Genomic DNA, 23,955 nt, shown 5'->3' with positions numbered 1-23,955 from the left:
GATAATGGTCGCATTATCCATCAATTTTCTACCGTTTAGTCGCACTATTGACAGTTTATTAAGAGGAGGACTTTTTGAAGTGTTTGATTCGGAAGTTATTGCTCAGTTAAGAAAATGATCGTGACAAGCTGCTAGGAGATATCGACGAGGATCGCTATGAAACAAATCGTTAAATAATGGGATTTTAAACGTTTTAAAGAATAAATATATCGATGAGGACAGTAAAAGAAACAAAAAAAGGTGGTTTTACCTGCCTGCAGTTGTCTGGCTGACTGTTGAAACTTTACGTGTCGCAACAGCAACCGAGCAGGAAATCATATAGATCTACTTCCTGCGGGCGCTTTCAAAATAAGTGTTTTTTCTTGCTGGGCGACGAGTTTCGGGTTATTCAACGGAGATGTTGACATTATTCGAAGTGATATTTTTGGTGTCGGGATGTGCTCATACGTACTCCTTAAAATAAGTGATTGGTTTGTGTTCTTTTGACTAGTTTGTCCCTTTTTGATTTTTTCCGTGTGCAGTGTTTAAAAGGACAAAAAGTGTGCACGTGTATGCACACCGATGATTTATACATAGACAATGAAAAACTGCTGTAAGTTTTAGGTATGTTAAAATGCTCATCAATAAATGGCAGTGTCAAATGCTCCCAAAAAGTGCTTTTTACCAATACTAAGCCTTAATTTGAAAGGGCAACTGAGTTGCCGGAAGCCGGGCACTTGCTGCGCACGGCAGGCGACACAGTTGCCATGGTTACCGCCAGGCTGTCAGTCAGTGTGGAAAACCCCGGAGGTTGGTGGGGAATTCCGGCCTCACGTGGCAAACCCTGCACACTGATTGGAGCAGAGACTAAGCAAAGCCCCTCCTACCGGAAGTCCTAGCACAACTACACGTTTTGCGCAGCCGTACAGCAATTCACGTATCATTTACGCAATAAAAATGACTAACGATTTTCCTTTGCGGTCATTTAAGGGAATAAGCGGTAGAAAATGGATGGATGGATGGATGGATGTATTTCAATTTAAAAGTTCGTATCCAATTTACGTTGGTCACGCAACGTTTATTTATTTACGTTGCTAAATAGGCGGTGTCCGCCACAAGGGGGCGCCATATTATTGTTTTTCCCAGCACAGTAGCATTTGACCTGGTTCACAAGATGTCCAAATCTCCCCTAACTGCTGCAAAATATTTTGTTTGTGCCGCTTTTGTATTATTTCAAATGAATGGTTCGTGTCCAGGGTGTACGCGCCTTCCGCCAGATTGTAGCTGAGATAGGCACAACGCCCCCTGCGACCCCAAAGGGAATAAGCGGTAGTAAATGGATGGGTGGGTTCGTGAAATTATTCTAAAATAAATTTTTTGACTATTTTCAGCCTGTCCCAAATCACCCCAAACTTGACCCACTCGTTCGGGCTGAAGACATATTGATTTGTGCCGTTACGGATTTGAGGTTAACTACGTTTTATGTTTCTAACGTGTATATTTTCATAACAAGACCCCAACAGGTTCAAAATATCCCAAATCAGTTCAATTGAATGATTGTGCTCCGTAATTCGATGAGGATAAAAATCCATCCATTGTATACCACTTGTCCCCCTCGGGGTCGCTGGAGCCTATCCCAGCTGGATTAGGGCAGAAGGCGGGGACACCCTGGACAAGTCGCCATGTCATCGCAGGGCCAGCTAAAAGTAAAAAAAATATGTAAGTATGAAAAGAGTGTTTTGCATTTTTCCCATCATGCCTTGCAATGGATTTATATGGGTGTTATTTCACAGCTTCTATGGTGATGGGATTTTTTTTTGTATGTAAAATATTGACAAAGTTCAGTGAACAGGTTGTGTTATGTGCGACTATGTGTGTTGGCTTTTTGTGCTAGATGATTTTTTTTTTTTTCTCTTCCAGCACCATGACTAAGAAAGGTCGTTTGGATTGGGTCATATATTAATGCACTTGTGCACACAACTTAGTTATATTATTCATATATTATATGTATACATAAATATATAAAATTATGTTGTACAATATTTATTATTATTATTGTCTATTGTGAGCGAACTGTGGTGCTGAATTTCCCCCAGGGATCAATAAAGTACTTTCTATTCTATTCTATGTAGTCCAGCTGGTACCCGGTGAGTTTCTCACATTGTCCACGAGATGGCGACAAATTATCACCTTATACTATCAAAATACCCGCATGCTTGGACAACCCCGGTTTATCCATCCTTTTCCTACCGCTTGTCCCTTTTTGGGGTCACAGGGTGGTGCTTGAGCCCAACCCGGCTGTATTCGGGCGGTAGGCGGGGTACACCCTGGACAAGTCGCCACCTCATCCCGGTTAAACGATTCGATGTTCATCAAACGTTGTGCAAATGATTGGGACAAGTTTGGGGAGATTTGGACATGGTGGGTGGGGCCAACGTCACACCAATTGTAGTTTAGTCAAGTTATGCAAAATATTGCAGCGCAATACAAGCCACAAAGCTTCAGTCTTTATTCGTCTGAATTGAAAAACAGCTGAGTGAATGAGTGTATCAAAAGGTAAACAATGACTGACTGAACGTCTAAGTGACCATCACGACAGATTGACACACACACACACACACACACACACACACACACACACACACACACACACACACACACACACACACACACACACACACACACACACACACACACACACACACGCACACAAACAGATAAACGTACTGTAGCAGACAGAGCTGATGGAAAGCGGCGGCGTGGCGACCACGGACGACGAGGGGCTACGTGAAGATCAGTCCAGCCTCGCTGTAAACCTTGAAGACTTTCTCGATGGCGTTGGCGTAGGCGGCGGTGCGCAGGTCCAAGCCCAGCTTGTACTTGTTGGCGGTCTGCATGATTTGCTGCCGGGGGGCGGAGTTAAAGAAGGATTTAAAAGTCATGTGACACATGAGGTCGAAGGTCAGGAGGCGAGCGAGTTTACCCTGGCCGAGCGCTCCATGGTGAAGGCCAAGCCCGAGTGGACGATGTCCTTCTCGGAGGCCCCCTGCGGCGCAGCACAGCTGTTACGGCACGTGTGACCAGAAGGGGGCGGAGCAACGGCGTCATGTACTCACGGCGATCCGCGCTTGGAACTCTGAGGTGGGAACGACCGGAATGGCGCCGCCGTGTTTTCCGAACTTGCGCTCCAGACTCTCCTGCACCGACACTGCGGAGGGAAAAAGACATCGGCGTTTTCCTCCGTGGTCGCCCCGGGGCAAAGGGGCGGGGCTTACTCACTGAGCAGGTGGTAGTTGGAGTCGCGCTCGTATTTGAACGTCAGGCGTCCGTAGCTGACGTGGTTGAGGTTTTTCAGCCACTCGAAGTAGGAGACGGTCACGCCACCGGCGTTCAGGTACATGTCCTGCGCGGGGAGGGGGCGCAGCAAAAGTTAGCCCGGCGACGTCGCTTAAAGGCGTGTGCGTGGAGTTTGTAAAGTGGGCGGAGTCAACATACCGGGATGACCAAGATGTTTCTGTCCAGGAAGATTTGGTCGGCCTCGGGTGTGGTTGGACCGTTTGCACCCTCTGCGATGATCTGTCAACAGAAAGATGACCGACACAAAACACACCCCCGGTTAAAAAGACGTCGCTATCAATCAGTCAATCAATTAATCAATCAATCAGTCAAACAATCAAATCAATCAGTCAGTCAGTCCTATATGGAAGCCTTTTCCGCCACTAATAAATTAATACTCTAATTAGTATGAGATAAAACATTTAAATTATGAGATTTAAAAAAACTAAATTATGAGATAAGTCATTAGATAAAGTAGAATTTATAAGATAAAAAGTAGAAATTATGAGATCAAAAGTCAAAATTATGATAAAAATTTATAAATATGAGATAAAAAAATTGAAATGAGTCAAAATTTTGAAATTAAAAGTCAGAATTATGAAAGAAAATGTCGAAATTATGAGAAAGTCACAATAAAAAGTTCAAATGAGATAAAAAGTCACAACTATAAGATAAAAAATTTAAATTATAATTGAAAAAAACATAATTATGAGATACAAATCTAAATTATGAGATAAGAAAGTAAACATTTTGAAATAAAGTCATAATTATGATATAAAATGTCAAAATTATGAGTCATGGGATAAAAAGTAAAAATTATGAGATAAAAAGTCATATTTATGAGATAAAATGTTAAAATTGTGAGAGTCATGAGATAAACAGTCAAATTTCTGAGATAAAAAATCATAACTATGAGATTAAAATCAAAATGATGAGATAAGTCATAAACTACAAAGTCAAAATTATGAGATAAAGTCAATTATGAGATACAAAATCGAAATTATGGGATAAAAAGTCAAAATTATGATTAAAAATTATAATTATGAGAGAAAAATCGAAATTATGAGATCAAAAGTCAAAATTGACAAAATTATATTATAGGATAGTCAAAATTTTGAAACAAAAAGTCATAATTATGAGATAAAATGTTGCAATTATGACAGTCATTATGATAAAAAGTTGAAATGAGATTAAAAAAAAGTCATAACTATGAGATAAAAACTTGAAATTATGAGATAAAAAGTCAAAATTACAATTTAAAAAATAATAATTAGATACAAATTTAAATTATGAGATAAGAAAGTTAACATATTGAAATTAATTCATAATTATAAGATAAAATGTCGAAATTATGAGTCATGGGCTAAAAGTAAAAATTATGAGATGAAAAGTCATATTTATGAGATAAAATTTTGAAATTGTGAGTCATTATGAGATAAACAGTCAAATTTCTGAGATAAAAAATCATAACTATGACATTAAAATCAAAATGATGAGATAATTCATAAACTACAAAGTCAAAATTGTGAGATAAAAAGTCAATTATGAGATACAAAATCGAAATTGAGATAAAAAGTAAAAAATTATGTTTAAAAATTATGAGAGAAAAATCAAAATTTTTAGATCAAAAGACAAAATTGGTTAAAAAAAATTATTAGGATAGTCAAAATTTTGAAATAAAAAAACATAATTATGAGATAAAAATGTTGCAATAACGGGAGTCATTATGCTAAAAAGTTGAAATGAGATTTAAAAAAGTCATAACTATGAGATAAAAAGTTGAAATTATGAGATAAAAAGTCAAAATTATAATTTAAAAAATCATAATTAGATACAAATCTAAATTATGAGATCAGAAAGTTAACATTTTGAAATGAATTCATAATTATGAGATAAAATGTCGAAATTATGAGTCAAGGGATAAAAGTAAAAATTTTGAGATAAAAAGTCATATTTATGAGATAAAATTTTGAAATTGTGAGTCATGAGATAAACAGTCAAATTTCTGAGATAAAAAATCATAACTGATATTAAAATCAAAATGATGAGATAAGTCATGAACTACAAAGTCAAAATTATGAGATAAAAAGTCAATTATGAGATACAAAATCGAAATTATGAGATAAAAAGTCAAAATTATGATTAAGAATTATAATTATGAGAGAAAAATCGAAATTATGAGATCAAAAGTCAAAATTGACAAAAAAAAAATATTAGGATAGTCAAAATTTTGAAATAAAAAGTCATAATTATGAGATAAAAATGTTGCAATTATGAGTCATTATGCTAAAAAGTTGAAATGAGATTAAAAAAAAAGTCATAGCTATGAGATAAAAAGTTGAAATTATGAGATAAAAAGTCAAAATTATAATTTAAAAAATCATAATTAATAGATACAAATCTAAATTATGAGATAAGAAAGTCAACATTTTGAAATAAATTCATAATCATGAGATCAATGTCGAAATTATGAGATAGTCATGAGATAAAAAGTCAGAATTACGAGATAAAAAGTAATAAATGAGATAAAAAGTCATAATTATGAGGTAAAATGTAAAAATGATGAGATAGTCATGAGATAAACAGTGAAATTTCTGAGATAAAAAATCATAACTATGAGATTAAAATCAAAATGATGCGATAAGTCATAAACTACAAAGTCAAAATTATGAGATAAAAAGTCAATTATGAGATACAAAATCGAAATTACGAGACAAAAAGTCAAAATTATGAGAGAAAAATCGATAATTATGGGATAAGAAAGTCAAAAGTTGCGAGGCTCAATTGCCCCACGGCGGAACCCCGGAGGCTCTGATCAAGCGACCGATCCGAGGTGGAGTGCGGCACCTTGGCCTTGATCTTGTGGGCGTTGCTCTTGGTCAGCTGCTTCTCGCTGGCGGCGGGAACCAGGATGTCACAGTCGGCCTCCAGGATGCTTCCCTCATACGGCGTGGACTTGGGGAAGCCCACGATGGTCCCGTTGGCCTGGAGACAAGTGGACTTTGCCGTAAACACAGCGTGGGTCTACCACAGGAAGTACAGACCAGTTTGTAGTCCTCCAGCTCTTTGGGATCGAGGCCTTCCGGGTTCCAGATGCTTCCGTCCCACTCTCCGATGCCGATGCACTTTGCTCCGAAGCGATGAAGGTACCTCATGGAGTGGAGGCCCACGTTGCCAAAACCCTGCAGTGAGGGAAAGCATCAACTTGCAGGCTAATACTAACTGTTGTCATGTAAGCCAGTGTTTTTCAACCTTTTTTGAGCCAAGGCACATTTTTTGCGTTGAAAAAATCTGGAGGCACACCACCAGCAGACATCATTAAAAAACAAAACTCAGTTGAAAGTAAAAAGTCGTTTGGATTGTTCGATATGACTTTAAAGCATAACCAAACATGCATCAATATAGCTCTTGTCTCAAAGTAGGTGTACTGTCACCACCATCACCCCCTGACTTATTTGGACTTCATTGCTGTTTTCCTGTATGTAGTGTTTTACTTCTTATCTTGCGCTCCTATTTTAAGTTAAGTTAAGTTAAAGTTAGAGTATCAATGATTGTCACACACACTAGGTGTGGCGAAATTTGTCCTCTGCATTTGACCCATTCCCTTGTTCACCCCTTGGGAGGTGAGGGGAGCAGTGGGCAGCAGCGGTGCCACGCCCGGGAATCATTTGTGGTGATTTAACCCCCAATTCCAACCCTTGATGCTGAGTGCCAAGCAGGGAGGAAATGGGTCACATTTTTGTAGTCTTTGGCATGACTCGGCCAAGGTTTGAACTCCCAACCTATCGATCTCAGGGTGGACACTCTAACCACTAGGCCACCGAGTAGGTATTTTAATGGCTTTTCTTCTTTTTTTGGTATTTTCCTGTAGCGATATTTCCCGCATATACTTTGTTTTAGCAATCAAGAAGATTTTAGTTATTTTTATCCATTCCATGTTCGGATGTACTTTGTGGACGCCGTCTTTGCTCCACAGTAAGTCTTTGCTGTCGTCCAGCATTCTGTTTTTGTTTACTTTGCAGACAGTTTTAGTTTTGTTCTGCTTAACCTTCCCTAAGCTTCAATTACTTTTCTTAGAGCCAGTCACCTTTTGTTTATTTTTGGTTTAAGCATTAAATACATTTTTACCTGCATTCTGCCTACCGCTGTTTCCGAAATCTACAGAGCAATTAGCTACCGGCTGCCACCTGCTGATATGGAAGAGTATTACACGGTTACTGTGCCGAACTCTAGACAGCACCGACACTCAACAACAACACATCATTTGTAGACTATAATTACTGGTTTGCAAAAAATATATTTAATCCAAATAGGTGTAATTAGATAATCTCCCACGGCATACCAGACTGTATCTCACGGCACAGTGGTTGAAAACACTGATGTAAGCTATGAATTTTACGCTTGACTTAATGCAGATAACCTTTCACTCATGGTGCAAATAAATTATCAGAAAAAGTCAACGCACATGGTCACACGGAACACAACATGCTCATTGAACTTGGTGGATATTACAAACAAAAATGTCCAAGCACAACACATGATTTAAAATTACACCCGTTTAAGTCCCCTGCAAAATATGATGGGAAAGATGCAAAACAGTCTTTCCGCACTTATCCATGTTTGGCGCATTTTAGCTGATTGATATTTCTGATTGATTACAAAACTTTGAAGAAGCCGCGCTTAGGACACCCGTGTAAGAAAGCCACAGCGTTCTACCTGGATGACGAAGGTCTTGTCCTGGAAGCCGGGACACATTCCCAGCTTGCTCATGTATGCCGCCTCGTTGACAAAGTTCTCGATGCCGTGCAAAACTCCTCGTCCCGTGGCCGAGATCCGACCGTGGATCCCTCCCTGGCTGATGGGCTTCCCCGTGACACAGGCGTAAGCGTTGATGTCCTAAAACAGGCAGATACATCAGTGTTTATTTTTGGTTACCAAGAAAATGCTTGGAACATTTTGTTGCGTGATCTGATAATAATAAAGTGTAAAACATGTGCCACATTTTTCTAAAGAACAAATACTTTTAGCCAGAAAGTGCTTATTTATTTCCAGCCTTTTGCAGGCAACATAAATGATGTAGCAAGCCACGTTAAAATTACAGAGGGCTACATTTAAATTATTTGGCAAGTCACATTAAAAATATGTGACTGGCCAATTTAAAAAAAATTTGACTACTGGCCACATTAAAATGTGGTTGGCCAACATTAAAAAATGTGGTTGGCCACGGGTTAAAAAATGTGGTTGGCCACGATAAAAAATGTGGTTGGCCACATAAAGTAGTGGACCACTTTAAATAATGGGGTCAACCACTTTAAATAATGTGACAGAGCACTTTAAATAATGTGGCGGACCACATAAAATGGCATGCCACATTAGTATTAAGTGCAATGCCACGTTAAAACTATGGGACGGACCACAATACAATGATGTAGCGAGCCACCCTACAATGATGTGGCAGGCCACATAAATGACATGGTGAACCACATCAAATGACGTGGCGGACCACATACAATGGCATGTCGAGTTATATTGGAATAATGTGCCATGCCTCATTAAAATTATGGAACAGGCCACAATATAATGATGTAGTGAGCCAGCCTATAATGATGTGTCAAGCCACATAAATGACATGGTGGACCACATCAAATGACGTTGCAGACCACATACAATGTGGCATGTTGGTTTATACTAGATTAATTTGGTTGGCCACATTTAAAAGTGTGGTTGGCCACATTTAAAAGTGTGGTTGGCCACATAAAGTAGCGGACCACTTTAAATAATGTGACAGAGCACTTTAAATTATGTGGCGGACAACATAAAATGACATGCCACATTAGTATTAAGTGCAATGCCACATTAAAATTATGGGACGTACCACAATACAATGATGTAGCGAGCCTACTCTATAATGATGTGGCAGGCCACATAAATGACATGCTAGACCACGACAAATGACGTGACGGACCACATACAATGACATGCCACATTAGTATTAAGTGTAATGCCACGTTAAAACTATGGGACGGACCACAATACAATGACGTAGCGAGCCACCCTATAATGACGTGGCAGGCCACATAAATGACATGGTGGACCACATCAAATGACGTGGCGGACCACATACAATGGCATGTCGAGTTATATTAGAATAATGTGCCATGCCTCATTAAAATTATGGAACGGGCTACAGTACAATGATGTAGCGAGCCACCCTATAATGATGTGTCAAGCCACATAAATGACATGGTGGACCACATCAAATGATGTTGCGGACCACATACAATGTGGCATGTTGTGTTATACTGTAATAACGTGGTTGGCCACGTTTAAAAGTGTGGTTGGCCACATAAAGTAGCGGACCACTTTAAATAATGTGACAGAGCACTTTAAATTATGTGGCGGACAACATAAAATGACATGCCACATTAGTATTAAGTGCAATGCCACGTTAAAACTATGGGACGGACCACAATACAATGATGTGGCGAGCCACCCTACAATGATGTGGCAGGCCACATAAATGACATGGTGGACCACATCAAATGACGTGGTGGACCACATACAATGGCATGTCGAGTTATATTAGAATAATGTGCCATGCCTCATTGAAATTATGGAACGGGCTACAGTACAATGATGTAGCGAGCCACCCTATAATGATGTGTCAAGCCACATAAATGACATGGTGGACCACATCAAATGACATTGCGGACCACATACAATGTGGCATGTTGGGTTATACTAGAATAATTTGGTTGGCCACATTTAAAAGTGTGGTTGGCCACATAAAGTAGCGGACCACTTAAAATAATGTGACAGAGCACTTTAAATTATGTGGCGGACAACATAAAATGACATGCCACATTAGTATTAAGTGCAATGCCACATTAAAATTATGGGACGTACCACAATACAATGATGTAGCGAGCCTACTCTGTAATGATGTGGCAGGCCACATAAATGACATGCTAGACCACGTCAAATGACGTGGCGGGCCACATACAATGACATGCCACATTAGTATTAAGTGCAATGCCACATTAAAATTATAGGACGGGCCACAATACAATGATGTAGAGAGCCACCCTATAATGACGTGGCAGGCCACATAAATGACATGGTGGACCACATCAAATTACGTGGCGAACCACCTACAATGGCATGTTGAGTTATATTAGAATAATGTGCCATGCCAATTTAAAATCATTGGACGGGCCACAATAAAGTGGTATGGCAGATTACATAAAATGATGTCGGGCCAAATTAAAAAGACGTGGCTAGCCGCACAAATGACATAAACTGATGTGGCGGACCACATAAAATTACATGGCGAGCCACAAAAAGAATTGTGTGGCTTGCCACAATAAAATTATGAAATGGGCCACAATACAATGATGTAGTGGGCCAGAGTAAAATTATATAGCAGGACCATGTAAAAAGATTTGCCAGGCCACTTTAAAAAGATGTGGCTGGCCACATAAATTAATGTATGTGGCTGACAACACTGAAATGACATGGTGAACCATCCATCCATCCATTTTCTAGCGCTTATTCCCTTTGGGGTTGTGGGGGGCGCTGGTGCCCATCTCAGCTACAATCGGGTGGAAGGCGGGGTACACCCTGGACAAGTCGCTACCTCATCGCAGGGCCATGGTGAACCACTTAACATGATATGGCTGACCACATAAAGTTAAATGGCGAGCCACAGTAGAATTGTGTGGATAGCCACAATATAATGATGTGGCAGGCCAGCATAAAATGATATCGCGGCACCACGTAAAATGATTTGGCGGGTCACATTAAAAAGAAGTAGCTGGCAATGCAAATGAAATGGTGGTCCACCTAAAATGATGTGGCGAACCACTTTGAAATTGCATGATGAGCCACATTGGAATTATCTGGAATGCCACATTAAAATTATAGGACAGGCCACGGTACAACGACATGGCGGGTTACAAGGAAATTACCGTATTTCCTTGAATTGCCGGCGGGTATATAGTATGCGCCTGCCTAGAATTACTGCCGGGTCAAACTCGTTTCGCAAAATAATTAGCGCATGCTTAGCATTGCCGCCGGCTCAGGATTAACGCCGGGTCAAACTCGTTTCGCAAAATAATTAGCAAATGCCTAGAATTTCTGCCGGGTCAAACTCGTCACGTCACGAGTGACACTTCACCTGTCATCATTTTCAAAATGGAGGAGGCTGATTTCAATAATTTGAAATCGCATAAAGGGAAGATTAAGAGCTATTCAGTAGGATTTAAGGTCCAAGCTATTGAATATGCTAATAAGAACAGTAAGAAGCTATTTTTTAATAAGATATCGTAGCTGCTTGTGTCAAATATAAGTCATTAAATGACTCCCGCCTCCTGGTGGTAGAGGGCGCTAGTGATCCTTCTTGCAACTACTTGGCTGCAGAAGAAGTGACAACAAGCAGCAAGAGTGAGCAGCGATCATTTATTTTTTCCTCTCACTTGCACTTTTAACATGGAGGATTACATATCTAAAATAAAACAGTTTTCTAAACTGGACTTTCAATCGAAGCAGGAGGTAATAAAGGAATATCTGCATTGAGACAAAGAGACTTTTAAAACTGAAGAAAGATACGGAAGACTTCTATAAACAAGTTGGTCAGAAGGAGTTGCACATGGACTTCATTTATAAGTAAAGGTAAGACCATAATAATGTTTTTTTTAATAAATGTGCTTTTCATGATGGTAACCTTACATCACACTCAAATGTATAAGCGCAGGCCTAAATTTACCGCATGCCTTTGGTCAGCGCCGGAGTGAGAAGAGGTTTTAAATTAATTAGCGCCCTGGCGGCAATTCAAGGAAATACGGTATGTGGCGAGTCATTTGTCGGGCCACTGTGGAATTAAGTAGCGTGGCACAATATATGATATGGCAGGCCACATTAGTATTATATAGCGTGCCACAAAATACATGAAATGAGCCACTTAAAATGTGCCAGGCCACATAAAATAATTTGGCCCGCCACAATAAAATGAGGTGGCAGGCTACATTAGCATTATATAGCGTGCCACAAAATTTATGGAATGAGCCAGTTAAAATTTTGTGGCAAGCCACATAAAATAATTTGGTTGGCCACAATCAAATGATGTGGCAGATCACATACATTTTGTAGTGGGTCACATTATAATGTGGCGGGTCATAATAAAAGGATTTGGCGAGACAATACAATGATGTGGCGGGCCAGTATAAAATGATATGGTGGGCCAGATTTGGCCCCTGGGCCTTGAGTTTGTGTCCTTCAGAAAGACCGAAACAAGCGAGACATGTTTTTACGTCTCAAACAAGTGATGTCCAGGCGTGGACTCACGTTGTGTCCCATGGTGGTGGCGAAGGTGTCTGCGATCCAGGACATCTCCCTCTCTCCAGTGCCCATGTCTGGAGCAGGAACATCTATACCGGGTCCTGCAAAAGACAAAACAGTCCCAAATATTTAGTCCTCGTCTTCATGTACGTGTGGTGGGTCTTTTCCTACTGACCGATGAAACCTTTCTTGGCCAGCTCCACAGTGAACCTCCTGGTGATCTTCTCCATTTCGTTGTCCTGGAAACACATCACTGGTGACAAAGTGCTCACACCCGGGAGGACGCGGAAGAAGAACCGTGGTCAACGAGGACTTACGGAGTACTTCTTGGGGTCGATCTTGAGTCCAGCCTTGGCTCCTCCAAAGGGGACATCTACAACACCGGCCATGACTTTTAAACCGATCCCATGATGCCTTGGACACAGACGTCTCTCTACTTACCGACCACTGCGCATTTGTACGTCATCAGCGATGCCAACGCTTTGACCTCGTCGATAGACACGTCCATACTGTATCGAATCCCTGGAACACACAGTCACAAAGTGTCACTCCCTGTTTACAAGAAAGGGTTGCCAAACCCAAATGTGCGCCCACAAGGCTGGAGGAAACCTGTGTCAAAAATGAGAGGTTGAGCCGTGAAACTATATCAATGTATATCGCGATAGACACGTAATCTATATCATAAAAAATGTGTTTCGATAAAACGTTCCATAATTTCTATTTTTTGTTTGACGGGAGAAAGCGGTAAAAACGATTTGGAAGTCAAATAAATATATATTCCGCAAGAAAAAAAACTATTCAGAAGTAAAAAAAAATCTAACAATTTTCTGCAAGTAAAAAAATGATTCGAAGTTAAAAAAAAAAAATTCTGCAAGTAAAAAAATTATTCGGAAGTAAAGAAAATTTTCTGCGAGCAAAGAAACAATTGGAAGTAAAAAAAAACTATTTTAAGTAAAAAAAAAACAATTATTATTCAGAAGTGAAGAAAACAATTTTCTTCAAGTAAAAAACTATTTAAAGTAAAAAAATATATAATTCTGCAAGTAAAAAAAACCCATTTTAGAACTAAAAAAAATTATAATCTGCAAGTAAAAAATTATTCGGAAGTAAAGAAAACAATTTTCTGCAAGTAAAAAAAACTATTGGAAGTAAAAAATATATATATATAATTCTGCAAGGAAAAAAAACAACATTGCAGAAGTAAAAACAAAAATCTGCAAGTAAAAAATGATTCGAAAAAAAAATAAAACATTTCTGCAATTAAAAAAATTATTCTGAAGTAAAGAATATGTTCTGCAAGCAAAAAAACAATTGGAAGTAAAAAAAAAAACATTTTCTGCAAGTAAAAAACTTAGTTGGAAGTAAAGAAAATAATTTTCTGCAAGTAAAAAACGGTTTGAAGTAAAAAGAATATATATGTAACTGCTAGGAAAAAAAACATTTCAGAAGTAAAAAATACAAATAAAAACTCGCAAGGAAAGAATGATTCGGAAGTAAAGAAAACAATTTTCTGCAAGTAAAATAAAAAACGATTGGAAGTAAAAAAAAAAAAAAAATCTCCAAATAAAAAAACAAACAAAAACAAAACATTTTCTGCAAGTAAAAAAATGATTCGAAGTAAGAAAAAAATGATACAACTAAAAAAAACGATTCGGAATAAAAGAAAACAATGTTTGGCAAGTAAAAAAAATATTGGAAGTAAAAAGAAAATTCGGCAAGTAAAAAAACAATTCACAAGTAAATAATACAAATTCTGCAAGTTATACAATGATTCACAAGTAAAACAAACATTTTCCTGCAACTATAACAATTTCCTTTAACTATAAAAAACAATTTGCAAGTATAAAAATAATTTCTGAAAGTTAAAACTTATGGCAGTAATATTCCACCCTGCATGATCCACACACTTGCATTAAGAGCACCCGTAATTTGCACCCTACCACAGGTGATATTGCTTGATCAATGTAAGGCCGTCAGAGCTACTGTTGTTTGCGCATGGTGCCGTCTGCCAAAAATAACAAAGAAGCAGCAAAGGAAAGAAAGGAAGAGAAGGGGGGAAATTGAAACTTGAGCATGTTTTCACTCTCTTCTGTCCGCTGTTTTACTCCCCACCCCGCTCCTCCTTCTTTGTTGTATTTGGCAGATGGCACCATGCGCAAATAACTCTGACGCACTTAAGTTGAATTTGCAGCACAGTCTGTCGTTGCAGAGTTTAATTGCAGGTGCACTGAGTGCAGGTGTGTGGATCTCGCAGGTGGAATATTATGAAAATTAATGTTTACTTGCATGCAAATGGTTGGGGTGTTTGAGAAGTTTTGCCAGTAATTTCACTCCATATATGCAATTACATTTATTACAGGCTCAGGTTTGATTTTAAAAGTTGAAAAAAAAAGTTGTAATTGGGGCCCTAACTCTGCTTGGAGCCTCAATTTGGTCAAGGTGTGCTGAAAACACCTACAACTTGTGACAAAAGATAATCGTTAGATCTTTCTCACGCACACACACACACACAGGACCAGAATGGCAACATTCCTGATCAGGGAGGAAACTTTACTTCAAACATTTAAACAGGTACGCACGCGCGCACACGCACACACACATTCTTAAATTTCTTACCTTCTTGAGACCTCCGAAAAATGCCTACCTCTTTAGGACCACCCTTTCGAGATATATAAAGATTTGTATTTACAACATTATTAATATATACATACTATGCAAATATAAAAAATAAAAACTGAACATTTGTGTAATATTATGATAAAAGTCGGAATTTTACTCAATAAAAGTCACAACTGTACAAGAAAAGCTTAACATTTTGGCAATTTTATGAAGAGTCGTAATTTTTCTCGACAAGTCACAATTTTATAAGAAAAGTTAGAAATGTTGGCAATATTATAATAAACATCGGAATTTTACTTGGCAAAATTATGACAAAAGTCATTTTACAAGAACAACAAAAACATTGGCAAAATAGTGATAAAAGTCAAAATTTTATATGACAAATGTCCACATTTTGCAGTAAAAAGTAATAATTTTACGAGAAAATATTGCAATATTACACAAACAATATGAGAATTTTTTCCCAATTTTATAAGAAAAAAGTTGACACATTCTAAGAAACACTTATTTTAGATATTTTTTCTTTATTTAAATAATTTGTTGGTAATTGTTTTTTAATTTTCATTATTGACTTCAAGTTATCACAGTATATATCAATATAAATATTTATTTATTTATGTTAAATCATTTTGGCCAATCAAAGTACCAATGATTGTATTACACACACACACACACACACACACACTAGGTGTGGTGAAAGTTGTCCTCTGCATTTGACCCATCCCCTTGTTCAGCCCCTGGGAGGTGAGGGGAGCAGTGGGGAGCAGCGGTGGCCGCGCCCGGGAATCATTTTTGGTGATTTAACCCCCAATTCCAACCCTTGATGCTGAGTGACAAGCAGGGAGGTAATGGGTCCCATTTTTTTGGTCTTTGGTACGACTCTACACTTTACACACACTTGTTATTTCATATGTTGACCAAAGGGACAGCACTTTTAAAACCGACACACAGCCAATTAGAAAAATGCCTCCTTTTATGGCCCACCCTAATTTTGATAGATTTCACTCCCAGGAATGCAAATGGGACATTCTCTATTAGATGCAATGGTTTTCCGTATTGGGACCACGATTTCGGTCCTAACTTGTTCACCGGTCCTCATATGGAAGGTACTCCAGAGGGTCATAAAGACCACCCAGAAGATCATCGGATGCCCCCTCCCCTCCCTGGCTGACCTGTACAGCTCCTGCTGTCTCAGGAAAGCACAGAGCATCCTGAAAGACCCATTCCACCCACGGCACTGCCACCTAGAACTGCTACCCTCGGGCAGACGCTATAGGGTGCTAAAAGCTGGCACAAATAGACTAAAAAACAGCTTTTACCCAAGAGCCATAGTAGCATTAAACAGGCAGTGAGTCAGCACAATGTGTCCATCATGTCCTCATGTGTCATGTACTTTTATTTTGTAGGACTATAATGTGCAATAATGTTGTATGTATATGTGTATATATATTCATATGTATGCATATATAAATGTGTGTTGATATATTTACATATATATAGATACATCTCTTATTTCTATCTTTTTTTACTATCTATATTACCAAATTGTATATGCACCTTAGGGGATCTGCTCCAATGTTGTTGTTCTTTGAACCTGCTTACTGCAATAATGACAATAAAACTCTATTCTATTCTACAAACCTCGTTTCCATATGAGTTGGGAAATTGTGTTAGATGTAAATATAAACAGAATACAATGATTTGCAAATAAATTTCAACCCATATTCAGTTGAATATGCTACAAAGACAACATGTTTGATGTTCAAACTGATAAAAAAATGTTTTTTTGCAAATAATCATTAACTCTAGAATTTGATGCCAGCAACACGTGGCAAAGAAGTTGGGAAAGGTGGCAATAAATACTGATAAAGTTGAGAAATTCTCATCAAACACTTATTTGGAACATCTTATTGGGAACAGGTGGGTGCCATGATTGGGTGTAAAAGCAGCTTCCATGAAATGCTAAGTAATTCACAAACAAGGATGGTTCGAACAACATTTCTCAATGAGCTATTGCAAAGAATTTAGGGATTTTACCATCTACGGTCCGTAAAATCATCAAAAGGTTCAGAGAATCTGGAGAAATCACTGCACGTGAGCGATGATATTACGGACCGTTGATCCCTCAGGTGGTACTGCATCAAAAACAGACATATTGTACGGAATATGTACTAAACTGTGCAATCTACTAACAAAAGTATCAATCAATCAATCAATCACATCCGCGTGTAAAGGATATCACCACATGGGCTCAGGAACACTTCAGAAAACCACTGTCAGTACCTACAGTTGGTTGCTACATATGGAAGTGCAAGTTAAAACTCTGCTATGCAAAGCAAAACCCATTTATCAACAACACCAAGGAATGCCACTGGCTTCGCTGGGCCCAAGCTCATCTAAGATGGACTGATGCAAAGTGGAAAAGTGTTCTGTGGTCTGACGATTCCACATTTCAAAATATATTTGGAAACTGTGGACGCGGTGTCCTGCGGAACGAAGAGGAAAATAACCGTCCGGATTGTTATAGGCGCGAAGTTCAAAAGCCAGCATCTGTGATGGTATGGGGCTGTATTAGTGCCCAAGGCATGGGTAACTTACACATCTGTGAAGGCACCATTAATGTAGAATGGTCCATACAGGTTTTGGAGCAACATTTGTTGTCATCCAAGCAACGTTATCATGGACGCCCCTGCTTATTTCAGCAAGACAATGCCAAGCCACGTGTTAAACAGCGTTGTTTCGTACTAAAAGAGTGTGGGTACTTTCCTGGCCCGCCTGCTGTACAGACCTGTCCCCCATCGAAAATGTGTGGCGCATCATGAAGGGTAAAATACAACAGCGGAGACCCCGGACTGTTGAACGACTAAAGCTCTACATAAAACAAGAATGGGAAATAATTCCACTTTCAAAGCTTCAACAATTAGTTTCCTCAGTTCCAAAACGTTTATTGAGTGTTGTTAAAAGAAAAGGTGATGTAACAAAGTGGTGAACATGCCCTTTCCCAACTACTTTGGCACCTGTTGCAGCCATGAAATTCTAAGTTAAATATTACTTGCAAAAAAAAAAAACAAAGTCTGAGTTTGAACATCAAATATCATTTCTTTGTAGTGCATTCAGCTGATTATGGATTGAAAAGGATTTGCAAATCATTGTATTCCGTTCATATTTACATCTAACACAATTTCCCAACTCATATGGAAACGGGTATACTTTTTCCTTGTTGATGTCTCAAGAAGGGTAGAAATACAAGAACGAACACACACACACACACATGATGGCAAGGTCCATCCAAGTGGACAGTACCACGAGTATCCCCACCCCACCCACCCTAAGCCCCATGCTGACCTCCCTTGCAGGGCGTCCTGTGCTGGCTGTGCTGAGCCCGGTAGCCCTCCACCACCTCCCACTCTCCGCTGTCTCTCTTGATGGGGAAGTTGACGCTCAGGACGTGGTTGCACGGCTTGATGATCCGCAGGATCCCGCGGACTCGCTTCCGCTTGTTCTCGACACTTTCCCGGGTCTTCAAGTCCTCCACCAGCTTGTTCTCCACGATGGCGGCGCCGCGGTCGAAGAAGCCCTCCACCATGGCGAAGAAGTTGGGGTCGTCGTCCCGGTCCACGGCCGAGGAGTAGTCGCGGCACCGCAGCCGAGACGTGGACGCCGGTAGAACCGACCCAGCGGCGCCCAGCCAGCCCCTCGTCCCCCGGGCCAGCAGCCCTACGAAGTTCCGGTACATTTAAGTGTTTTTTAAAGCTGCAAAAGTTCCAACAAGACGACGAGACGGTGCTAGAAAGTCAACACGGAAATGGAACCAAAGAACTCCTCCTCTTTTTCTTCCGTTTCTTCTTCCCGCTCCTCCTTTTATTCCTCTTCTTCCTCCTTTCTGACTAACTTCTCCTCCATCGTGTCGACGTCCGACACCTGGCTAATGTTAGCTTAGCATTAGCTCCCAACGCTAACTTTTATACACACCTAATTGTGGATAACTCTTTGCGTCGTTACGCCATTCTGTGCGCCGTAACTTCGAACTTGAAACTCTGAATTCCGAGAGTATGGTAACGATGGCGTTCTCAGTAGCCGAGCTTTAAACCGTAACACTGAAGTATGTACTTGAAGCTACAGTTAGCTTAGCCTAGCTCGACTGTAGCCCTGTTGCTAGGCAACCAAACTTAAATGATAGCAGCAAGCAACAAATTGATTTTTTTTCCCAAGATAAGTACATGTTTCAATTAGGGCTGGGCGATATTGCCTTTTTTTTTAAATATCGCGATATTTTTTGGCCTATATCGCGATATACGTTATATCAGGGGTCACCAACCTTTTTGAAACCTACTTCTTGGGTACTGATTATTGCCAAGTGCTACCAGTTTGATACACACTTAAAAAAATTACCAGACATAACCAATTTGCTCAATTTACCTTTAATAAATAATAAATAAATAAAATAAAATAAAAAAATATATATATATTTAAAAATGGGTATTTCTGTCCGTCATATCGTTGTACATTTTTTTTCCTCCTACGGAAGGTTTTTTGTAGAGAATAAATGATGAAAAAAACACTTAATTGGATGGTTTAAAAGAGGAAAAAACTGGGGAAAAAAAGAAAATTTAAGTTTGAAACATAATTTATCTTCAAATTCGACTCTTTTAAATTCAAAATTCAACCAAAAAAAAAGAAGAGAAAAAGTACCTCATTCGAATCTTTTTGAAAAAATTTATAAAAGAATTTATGGAACATCATTAGTAATTTTTCCCGATTAAGATTAATTTTAGAATTTTGATGACACTTTTTCCGCCCGATTGTAGCTGAGATAGGCGCCAGCGCCCCCCGCTACCCCAAAAGGGAATAAGCGGTAGAAAATGGATGGATGGATGGATGTTTTAAATAGGTTAAAACCCAATCTGCATTTTTTTGTTAGAATATATAACACCTTGGACTAAGCTATATTTCTAACAGAGACAAATCATTATTTGTTCTAGATTTTCCAGAACAAAAATTTTAAAAGAAATTCAAAAGACTTTGAAATAAGATTTAAATTGGATTCTAAAGATTTTCTAGATTTGCCCGAATAACTTTTTTGAATTTTAATCATAAGTTTGAAGAAGTATTTCACAAATATTCTTCGTCGAAAAAACAGAAGCTAAACTGAAGAATTAAATTAAAATGTATTTATTATTCTTTACAATAAAAAAAAATAATTTACTTCAACATTGATTTAAATTGTCAGGAAAGAAGAGGAAGGAATTTAAAAGGTAAAAAGGTATATGTTTTTAAAAAACATTTTTAAGGTTGTATTTTGTTTTAAATTGTCCTTCTGAAAGTCATAAGAAGCAAAGTAAAAAAATAAATGAATTTATTTAAACAAGTGAAGACCAAGTGTTTAAAATATTTTCTTGGATTTTCAAATTCTAATTGAGTTTTGTCTCTTTTAGAATTAAAAATGTCGAGCAAAGCGAGACCAGCTTGCTAGTAAATAAATCAAATTTAAAAAATATAGGCAGCTCACTGGTAAGTGCTGCTATTTGAGCTATTTTTAGAACAGGCCAGCAGGCGACTCATCTGGTCCTTACGGGCTACCTGGTGCCTCCTGCGATATATTTTACGATATTTTGACTTGGCCTTGAATGAACAGTTGATGCATATAATCACAGCAGTATGATGATTATATGTGTATTCATTAAAACATTCTTCTTCATACTGCATTCATATATGCTACTTTTAAACTTTCATGCAGAGAGGGAAATGACAACTAAGTCAACTGACCAAAAGTGTATTTATTAAAGTTATTAGGCAATGGCACAAACATTCAAGTGATTTCCAAAACATAAAAGTGCAAGATTGTCAGACATTTTAAGTGTCAAATAAAAATGAGCTGCATAATAGGAAATCAAATAGTATTCGTCTTTCACTATGTGGTATGTTACTAAGGTTATGAAATTCTCTCCATTCTTTAGCGAGTGACTTTTCAAATGATGCTACATATTAGCAGTAATGCTACTTTTTATAGCAACGCTCCCCCCCCCCACCCCCCACACTTGACAAATTACAGTTGTCTGTTCGACATATTCCCACTTGAAACCGAACCACAGCCAGACGATGCTGCTGTTTTTAATGGGAATTAAGTCTTCCTTCATTTGTTACCAGATCTGCACCTTCTTTCTCTCGTGCGGCTACGTTAGCAGCTAACGTAGCCCAGTATGCTACCTCTCTGCTCTGAGAGGGCGGACACGTATGTGACGTTTGACGTGATAGTATGTGACGTATGTAAGCATGTGCGCCTGGTTGTCTGTGGAGAAGGAAAGACAGGAAAGAGTGAGAAGAGCCTGAAGTGTACGCCCGCAGCTAAAAGCAACTGCGTGAGAAGGTATACTCGAATATTACGATATAGTCATTTTCTATATCGCACAGAGACAAACCCGCGATATATCGTATATATCGATATATCGGCCAGCCCTAGTTTCAATACATCCATCCATCCATTTTCTACCGCTTATTCCCTTTTGGGGTTGCGGGGGGCGCTGGCGCCTATCTCAGCTACAATCGGGCAGAAGGCGGTGTACACCCTGGACAAGTCGCCATCTCATCGCAGAGTTTCAATACATTGTCATGCTAAGTCAACGACATAACTATTAGGGATATAAATCTTACACCAACTTACGATTCATTTTGATCTCTAGATAGGATTCAGAATCGATTCTCAATTTAGAACGATTTTCACAATATATCATTTGGCATATAGACGGGAATAAAAAAAATAGTAATAATAAATAATAATGGTTTCGTTCTCAGTAGCTTAGTAGTAATAATAATAATAATAATAATGTTATATACTCAAAGCGCTCACAGAGAAGTGGGAACCCATCATTCATTCACACCTGGTGGTGGTAAGCTACATCTGTAGCCACAGCTGCCCTGGGGTAGACTGACGGAAGCGTGGCTGCCAGTTTGCGCCTACGGCCCCTCCGACCACCACCTATCATTCATTCATCATTCATTCACCGGTGTGAGCGGCACCGGGGGCAAAGGGTGAAGTGTCCTGCCCAAGGACACAACGGCAGCGACTTTGATGTCCATAGGTGGGAAGCGAACCTGCAACCCTCAGGTTTCTGGCACGGCCGCTCTACCCACTACGCCATGCCGCCCCCAAGTAGTAGTAGCACGGAAGTCTGTAGATGTGAGTAGATTTTTTGTTGAAAATTTCTTCACATTTTCTATAAATTGTCAAGCGTTACACGACTTAAATGACAGTAACGAACAACAAAAGTTTTTTGTTTTAATAGATAAGTAAAAAATGTTATTGATTGATTGATACTTTTATTAGTAGATTGCACAGTACAGTACATATTCCGTACAATTGACCACTAAATGGTAACACCCGAATAAGTTTTTCAACTTGTTTAAGTCGGGGTCCACGTTAATCAATTCATGGTACAAATATATACTATCAACATAATACAGTCATCACACAAGTTAATCATCATAGTATGTACATTGAATTATTTACATTATTTACAATCCGGGGAGTGGGATGAGGAGCTTTGGTTGATATCAGAACTTCAGTCATCAACAATTGCATCAACAGAGAAATGTGGACATTGAAACAGTGTAGGTCTTATTTAGTAGGATATGTACAGCCAGCAGAGAACATAGTGAGTTCAGATAGCATAAGAACAAGTATATACATTAGAAGTACATTTGAGTTGTTTATAATCCGGGGAGATGGTATGTGAATGGAGGAGGGTATTAGTAAAGTGTTGAAGTTGCCTGGAGGTGTTGTTTTAGAGCGGTTTTGAAGGAATATATAGATGCACTTACTTTTATACCTGTTGGGAGTGCATTCCACATTGATGTGGCATAGAAAGAGAATGAGTCAAGACCTTTGTTAGATCGAAATCTGGGTTTAACGCGGTTTGTGGAGCTCCCCCTGGTGTTGTGGTTATGGCGGTCATTTACGTTAAGGAAGTAATTTGACATGTACTTCGGTATCAAGGAGGTGTAGCGGATTTCATAGACTAGGCTCAGTGCAAGTTGTTTTACTCTGTCCTCCACCCTGAGCCAGCCCACTTTGGAGTAGTGGGTTGGATTGAGGTGTGATCTGGGGTGGAGGTCTAAAAGTAACCGGATTATCTTATTCTGGGATGTTTGGAGTCTAGATTTGAGGGTTTTGGAGGTGCTGGGGTACCAGGAGGTGCAAGCGTAATCGAAGAAGGGTTGAATGAGAGTTCCCGCTAGAATCCTCAAGGTGCTTTTGTTGACCAGAGAGGAGATTCTGTAGAGGAATCTCGTTCTTTGGTTGACCTTTTTGATCACCTTGGTTGCCATTTTATCACAGGAAAGATTAGCCTCTAGAATGGAACCTAGTTAGGTGAGCTCATCCTTCCTGGTGATAACAATGTCACCCCCTTTTATAGTGAAGTCACTGACATTCTTAAGTTTGATATGGGACCCAAATAGGATGGATTCCGTTTTACCTAAGTGTATGGATTGCTTGTTGTCAGCGAGCCAGGTGCAAATATTGAGGAGTTCAGCACTGAGGATTTGTTCCACCTGTGACTTGTCCTTGCCGGATACCAGCAGGGCCGAGTCATCCGCATACAGGAACAATTGACAGTGGCATGCTGATGGCATGTCATTTACGTATATTAGGAACAGGAAAGGTCCTAGTATACTGCCTTGGGGGAC

The 23,955-nt window shown here is 39.1% G+C and overlaps 3 protein-coding genes across 9 annotated transcripts in view; 1 reads left to right on the top strand and 2 right to left on the bottom strand.

Moving 5' to 3' along the window:
- Positions 1-340, bottom strand: part of nfkb2 (nuclear factor of kappa light polypeptide gene enhancer in B-cells 2 (p49/p100)) — a 17,689-nt gene extending 17,349 nt beyond the window's left edge. For 2 of the 3 annotated variants that reach the window (XM_061911443.1, XM_061911444.1), the window contains exon 1: positions 251-340. In XM_061911443.1, coding sequence (XP_061767427.1) covers positions 251-318 — 68 coding nt within the window. In that variant the 5' untranslated portion in view covers positions 319-340. The remainder of the gene's footprint in view (positions 1-250) is intronic. The other variant, XM_061911446.1, reaches the window with a different exon arrangement.
- Positions 341-2,474: 2,134 nt separating this feature from the next.
- Positions 2,475-19,195, bottom strand: LOC133559567 (glutamate dehydrogenase 1, mitochondrial). Of its 2 annotated transcripts, none has more exons than XM_061911434.1 (13): positions 18,616-19,195; positions 13,093-13,173; positions 12,969-13,024; positions 12,827-12,890; positions 12,658-12,752; positions 8,032-8,211; positions 6,360-6,497; positions 6,163-6,300; positions 3,475-3,555; positions 3,259-3,382; positions 3,096-3,187; positions 2,963-3,025; positions 2,475-2,882 (listed from the first exon to the last, which is right to left on the bottom strand). In XM_061911434.1, the coding sequence occupies exons 1-13, from the start codon at positions 19,004-19,006 to the stop codon at positions 2,763-2,765; spliced, it is 1,623 nt and encodes a 540-aa protein (XP_061767418.1). In that variant the 5' UTR covers positions 19,007-19,195; the 3' UTR covers positions 2,475-2,762. The 2 variants fall into 2 exon arrangements, with proteins under 2 accessions (XP_061767418.1, XP_061767420.1); XM_061911436.1 differs by lacking the exon at positions 18,616-19,195 and adding an exon at positions 14,592-14,613.
- shld2 (shieldin complex subunit 2) overlaps positions 18,608-23,955 on the top strand; it is a 23,157-nt gene continuing 17,809 nt past the window's right edge. The window contains exon 1 of one of the 4 annotated variants that reach the window (XM_061911433.1): positions 18,608-19,000. The gene's annotated coding sequence lies outside the window, so the exon portion shown is untranslated. Of the gene's footprint in view, positions 22,448-23,955 lie in introns of all 4 variants that reach the window. The other 3 variants (XM_061911432.1, XM_061911431.1, XM_061911430.1) reach the window with 3 other exon arrangements.

The sequence above is a fragment of the Nerophis ophidion genome, linkage group LG09, assembly GCF_033978795.1.
Source record: "Nerophis ophidion isolate RoL-2023_Sa linkage group LG09, RoL_Noph_v1.0, whole genome shotgun sequence".
Taxonomy (NCBI): domain Eukaryota; kingdom Metazoa; phylum Chordata; class Actinopteri; order Syngnathiformes; family Syngnathidae; genus Nerophis; species Nerophis ophidion.
This window is presented reverse-complemented; position numbering and strand designations above follow the sequence as displayed.

What these genes read in the sequence shown, in the direction of transcription:
- LOC133559567 (XM_061911434.1), bottom strand. Translation starts at nt 19,006, where the DNA reads ATGTACCGGAACTTCGTAGGGCTGCTGGCCCGGGGGACGAGGGGCTGG. An exon ending in AGCTGGAGGACTACAAACTG is followed by an intron (nt 6,301 to 6,359) that starts GTCTGTACTTCC and finishes ACTTGTCTCCAG; the next exon opens with GCCAACGGGACCATCGTGGG. An exon ending in AGTTCCAAGCGCGGATCGCC is followed by an intron (nt 3,026 to 3,095) that starts GTGAGTACATGA and finishes GCTGCGCCGCAG; the next exon opens with GGGGCCTCCGAGAAGGACAT.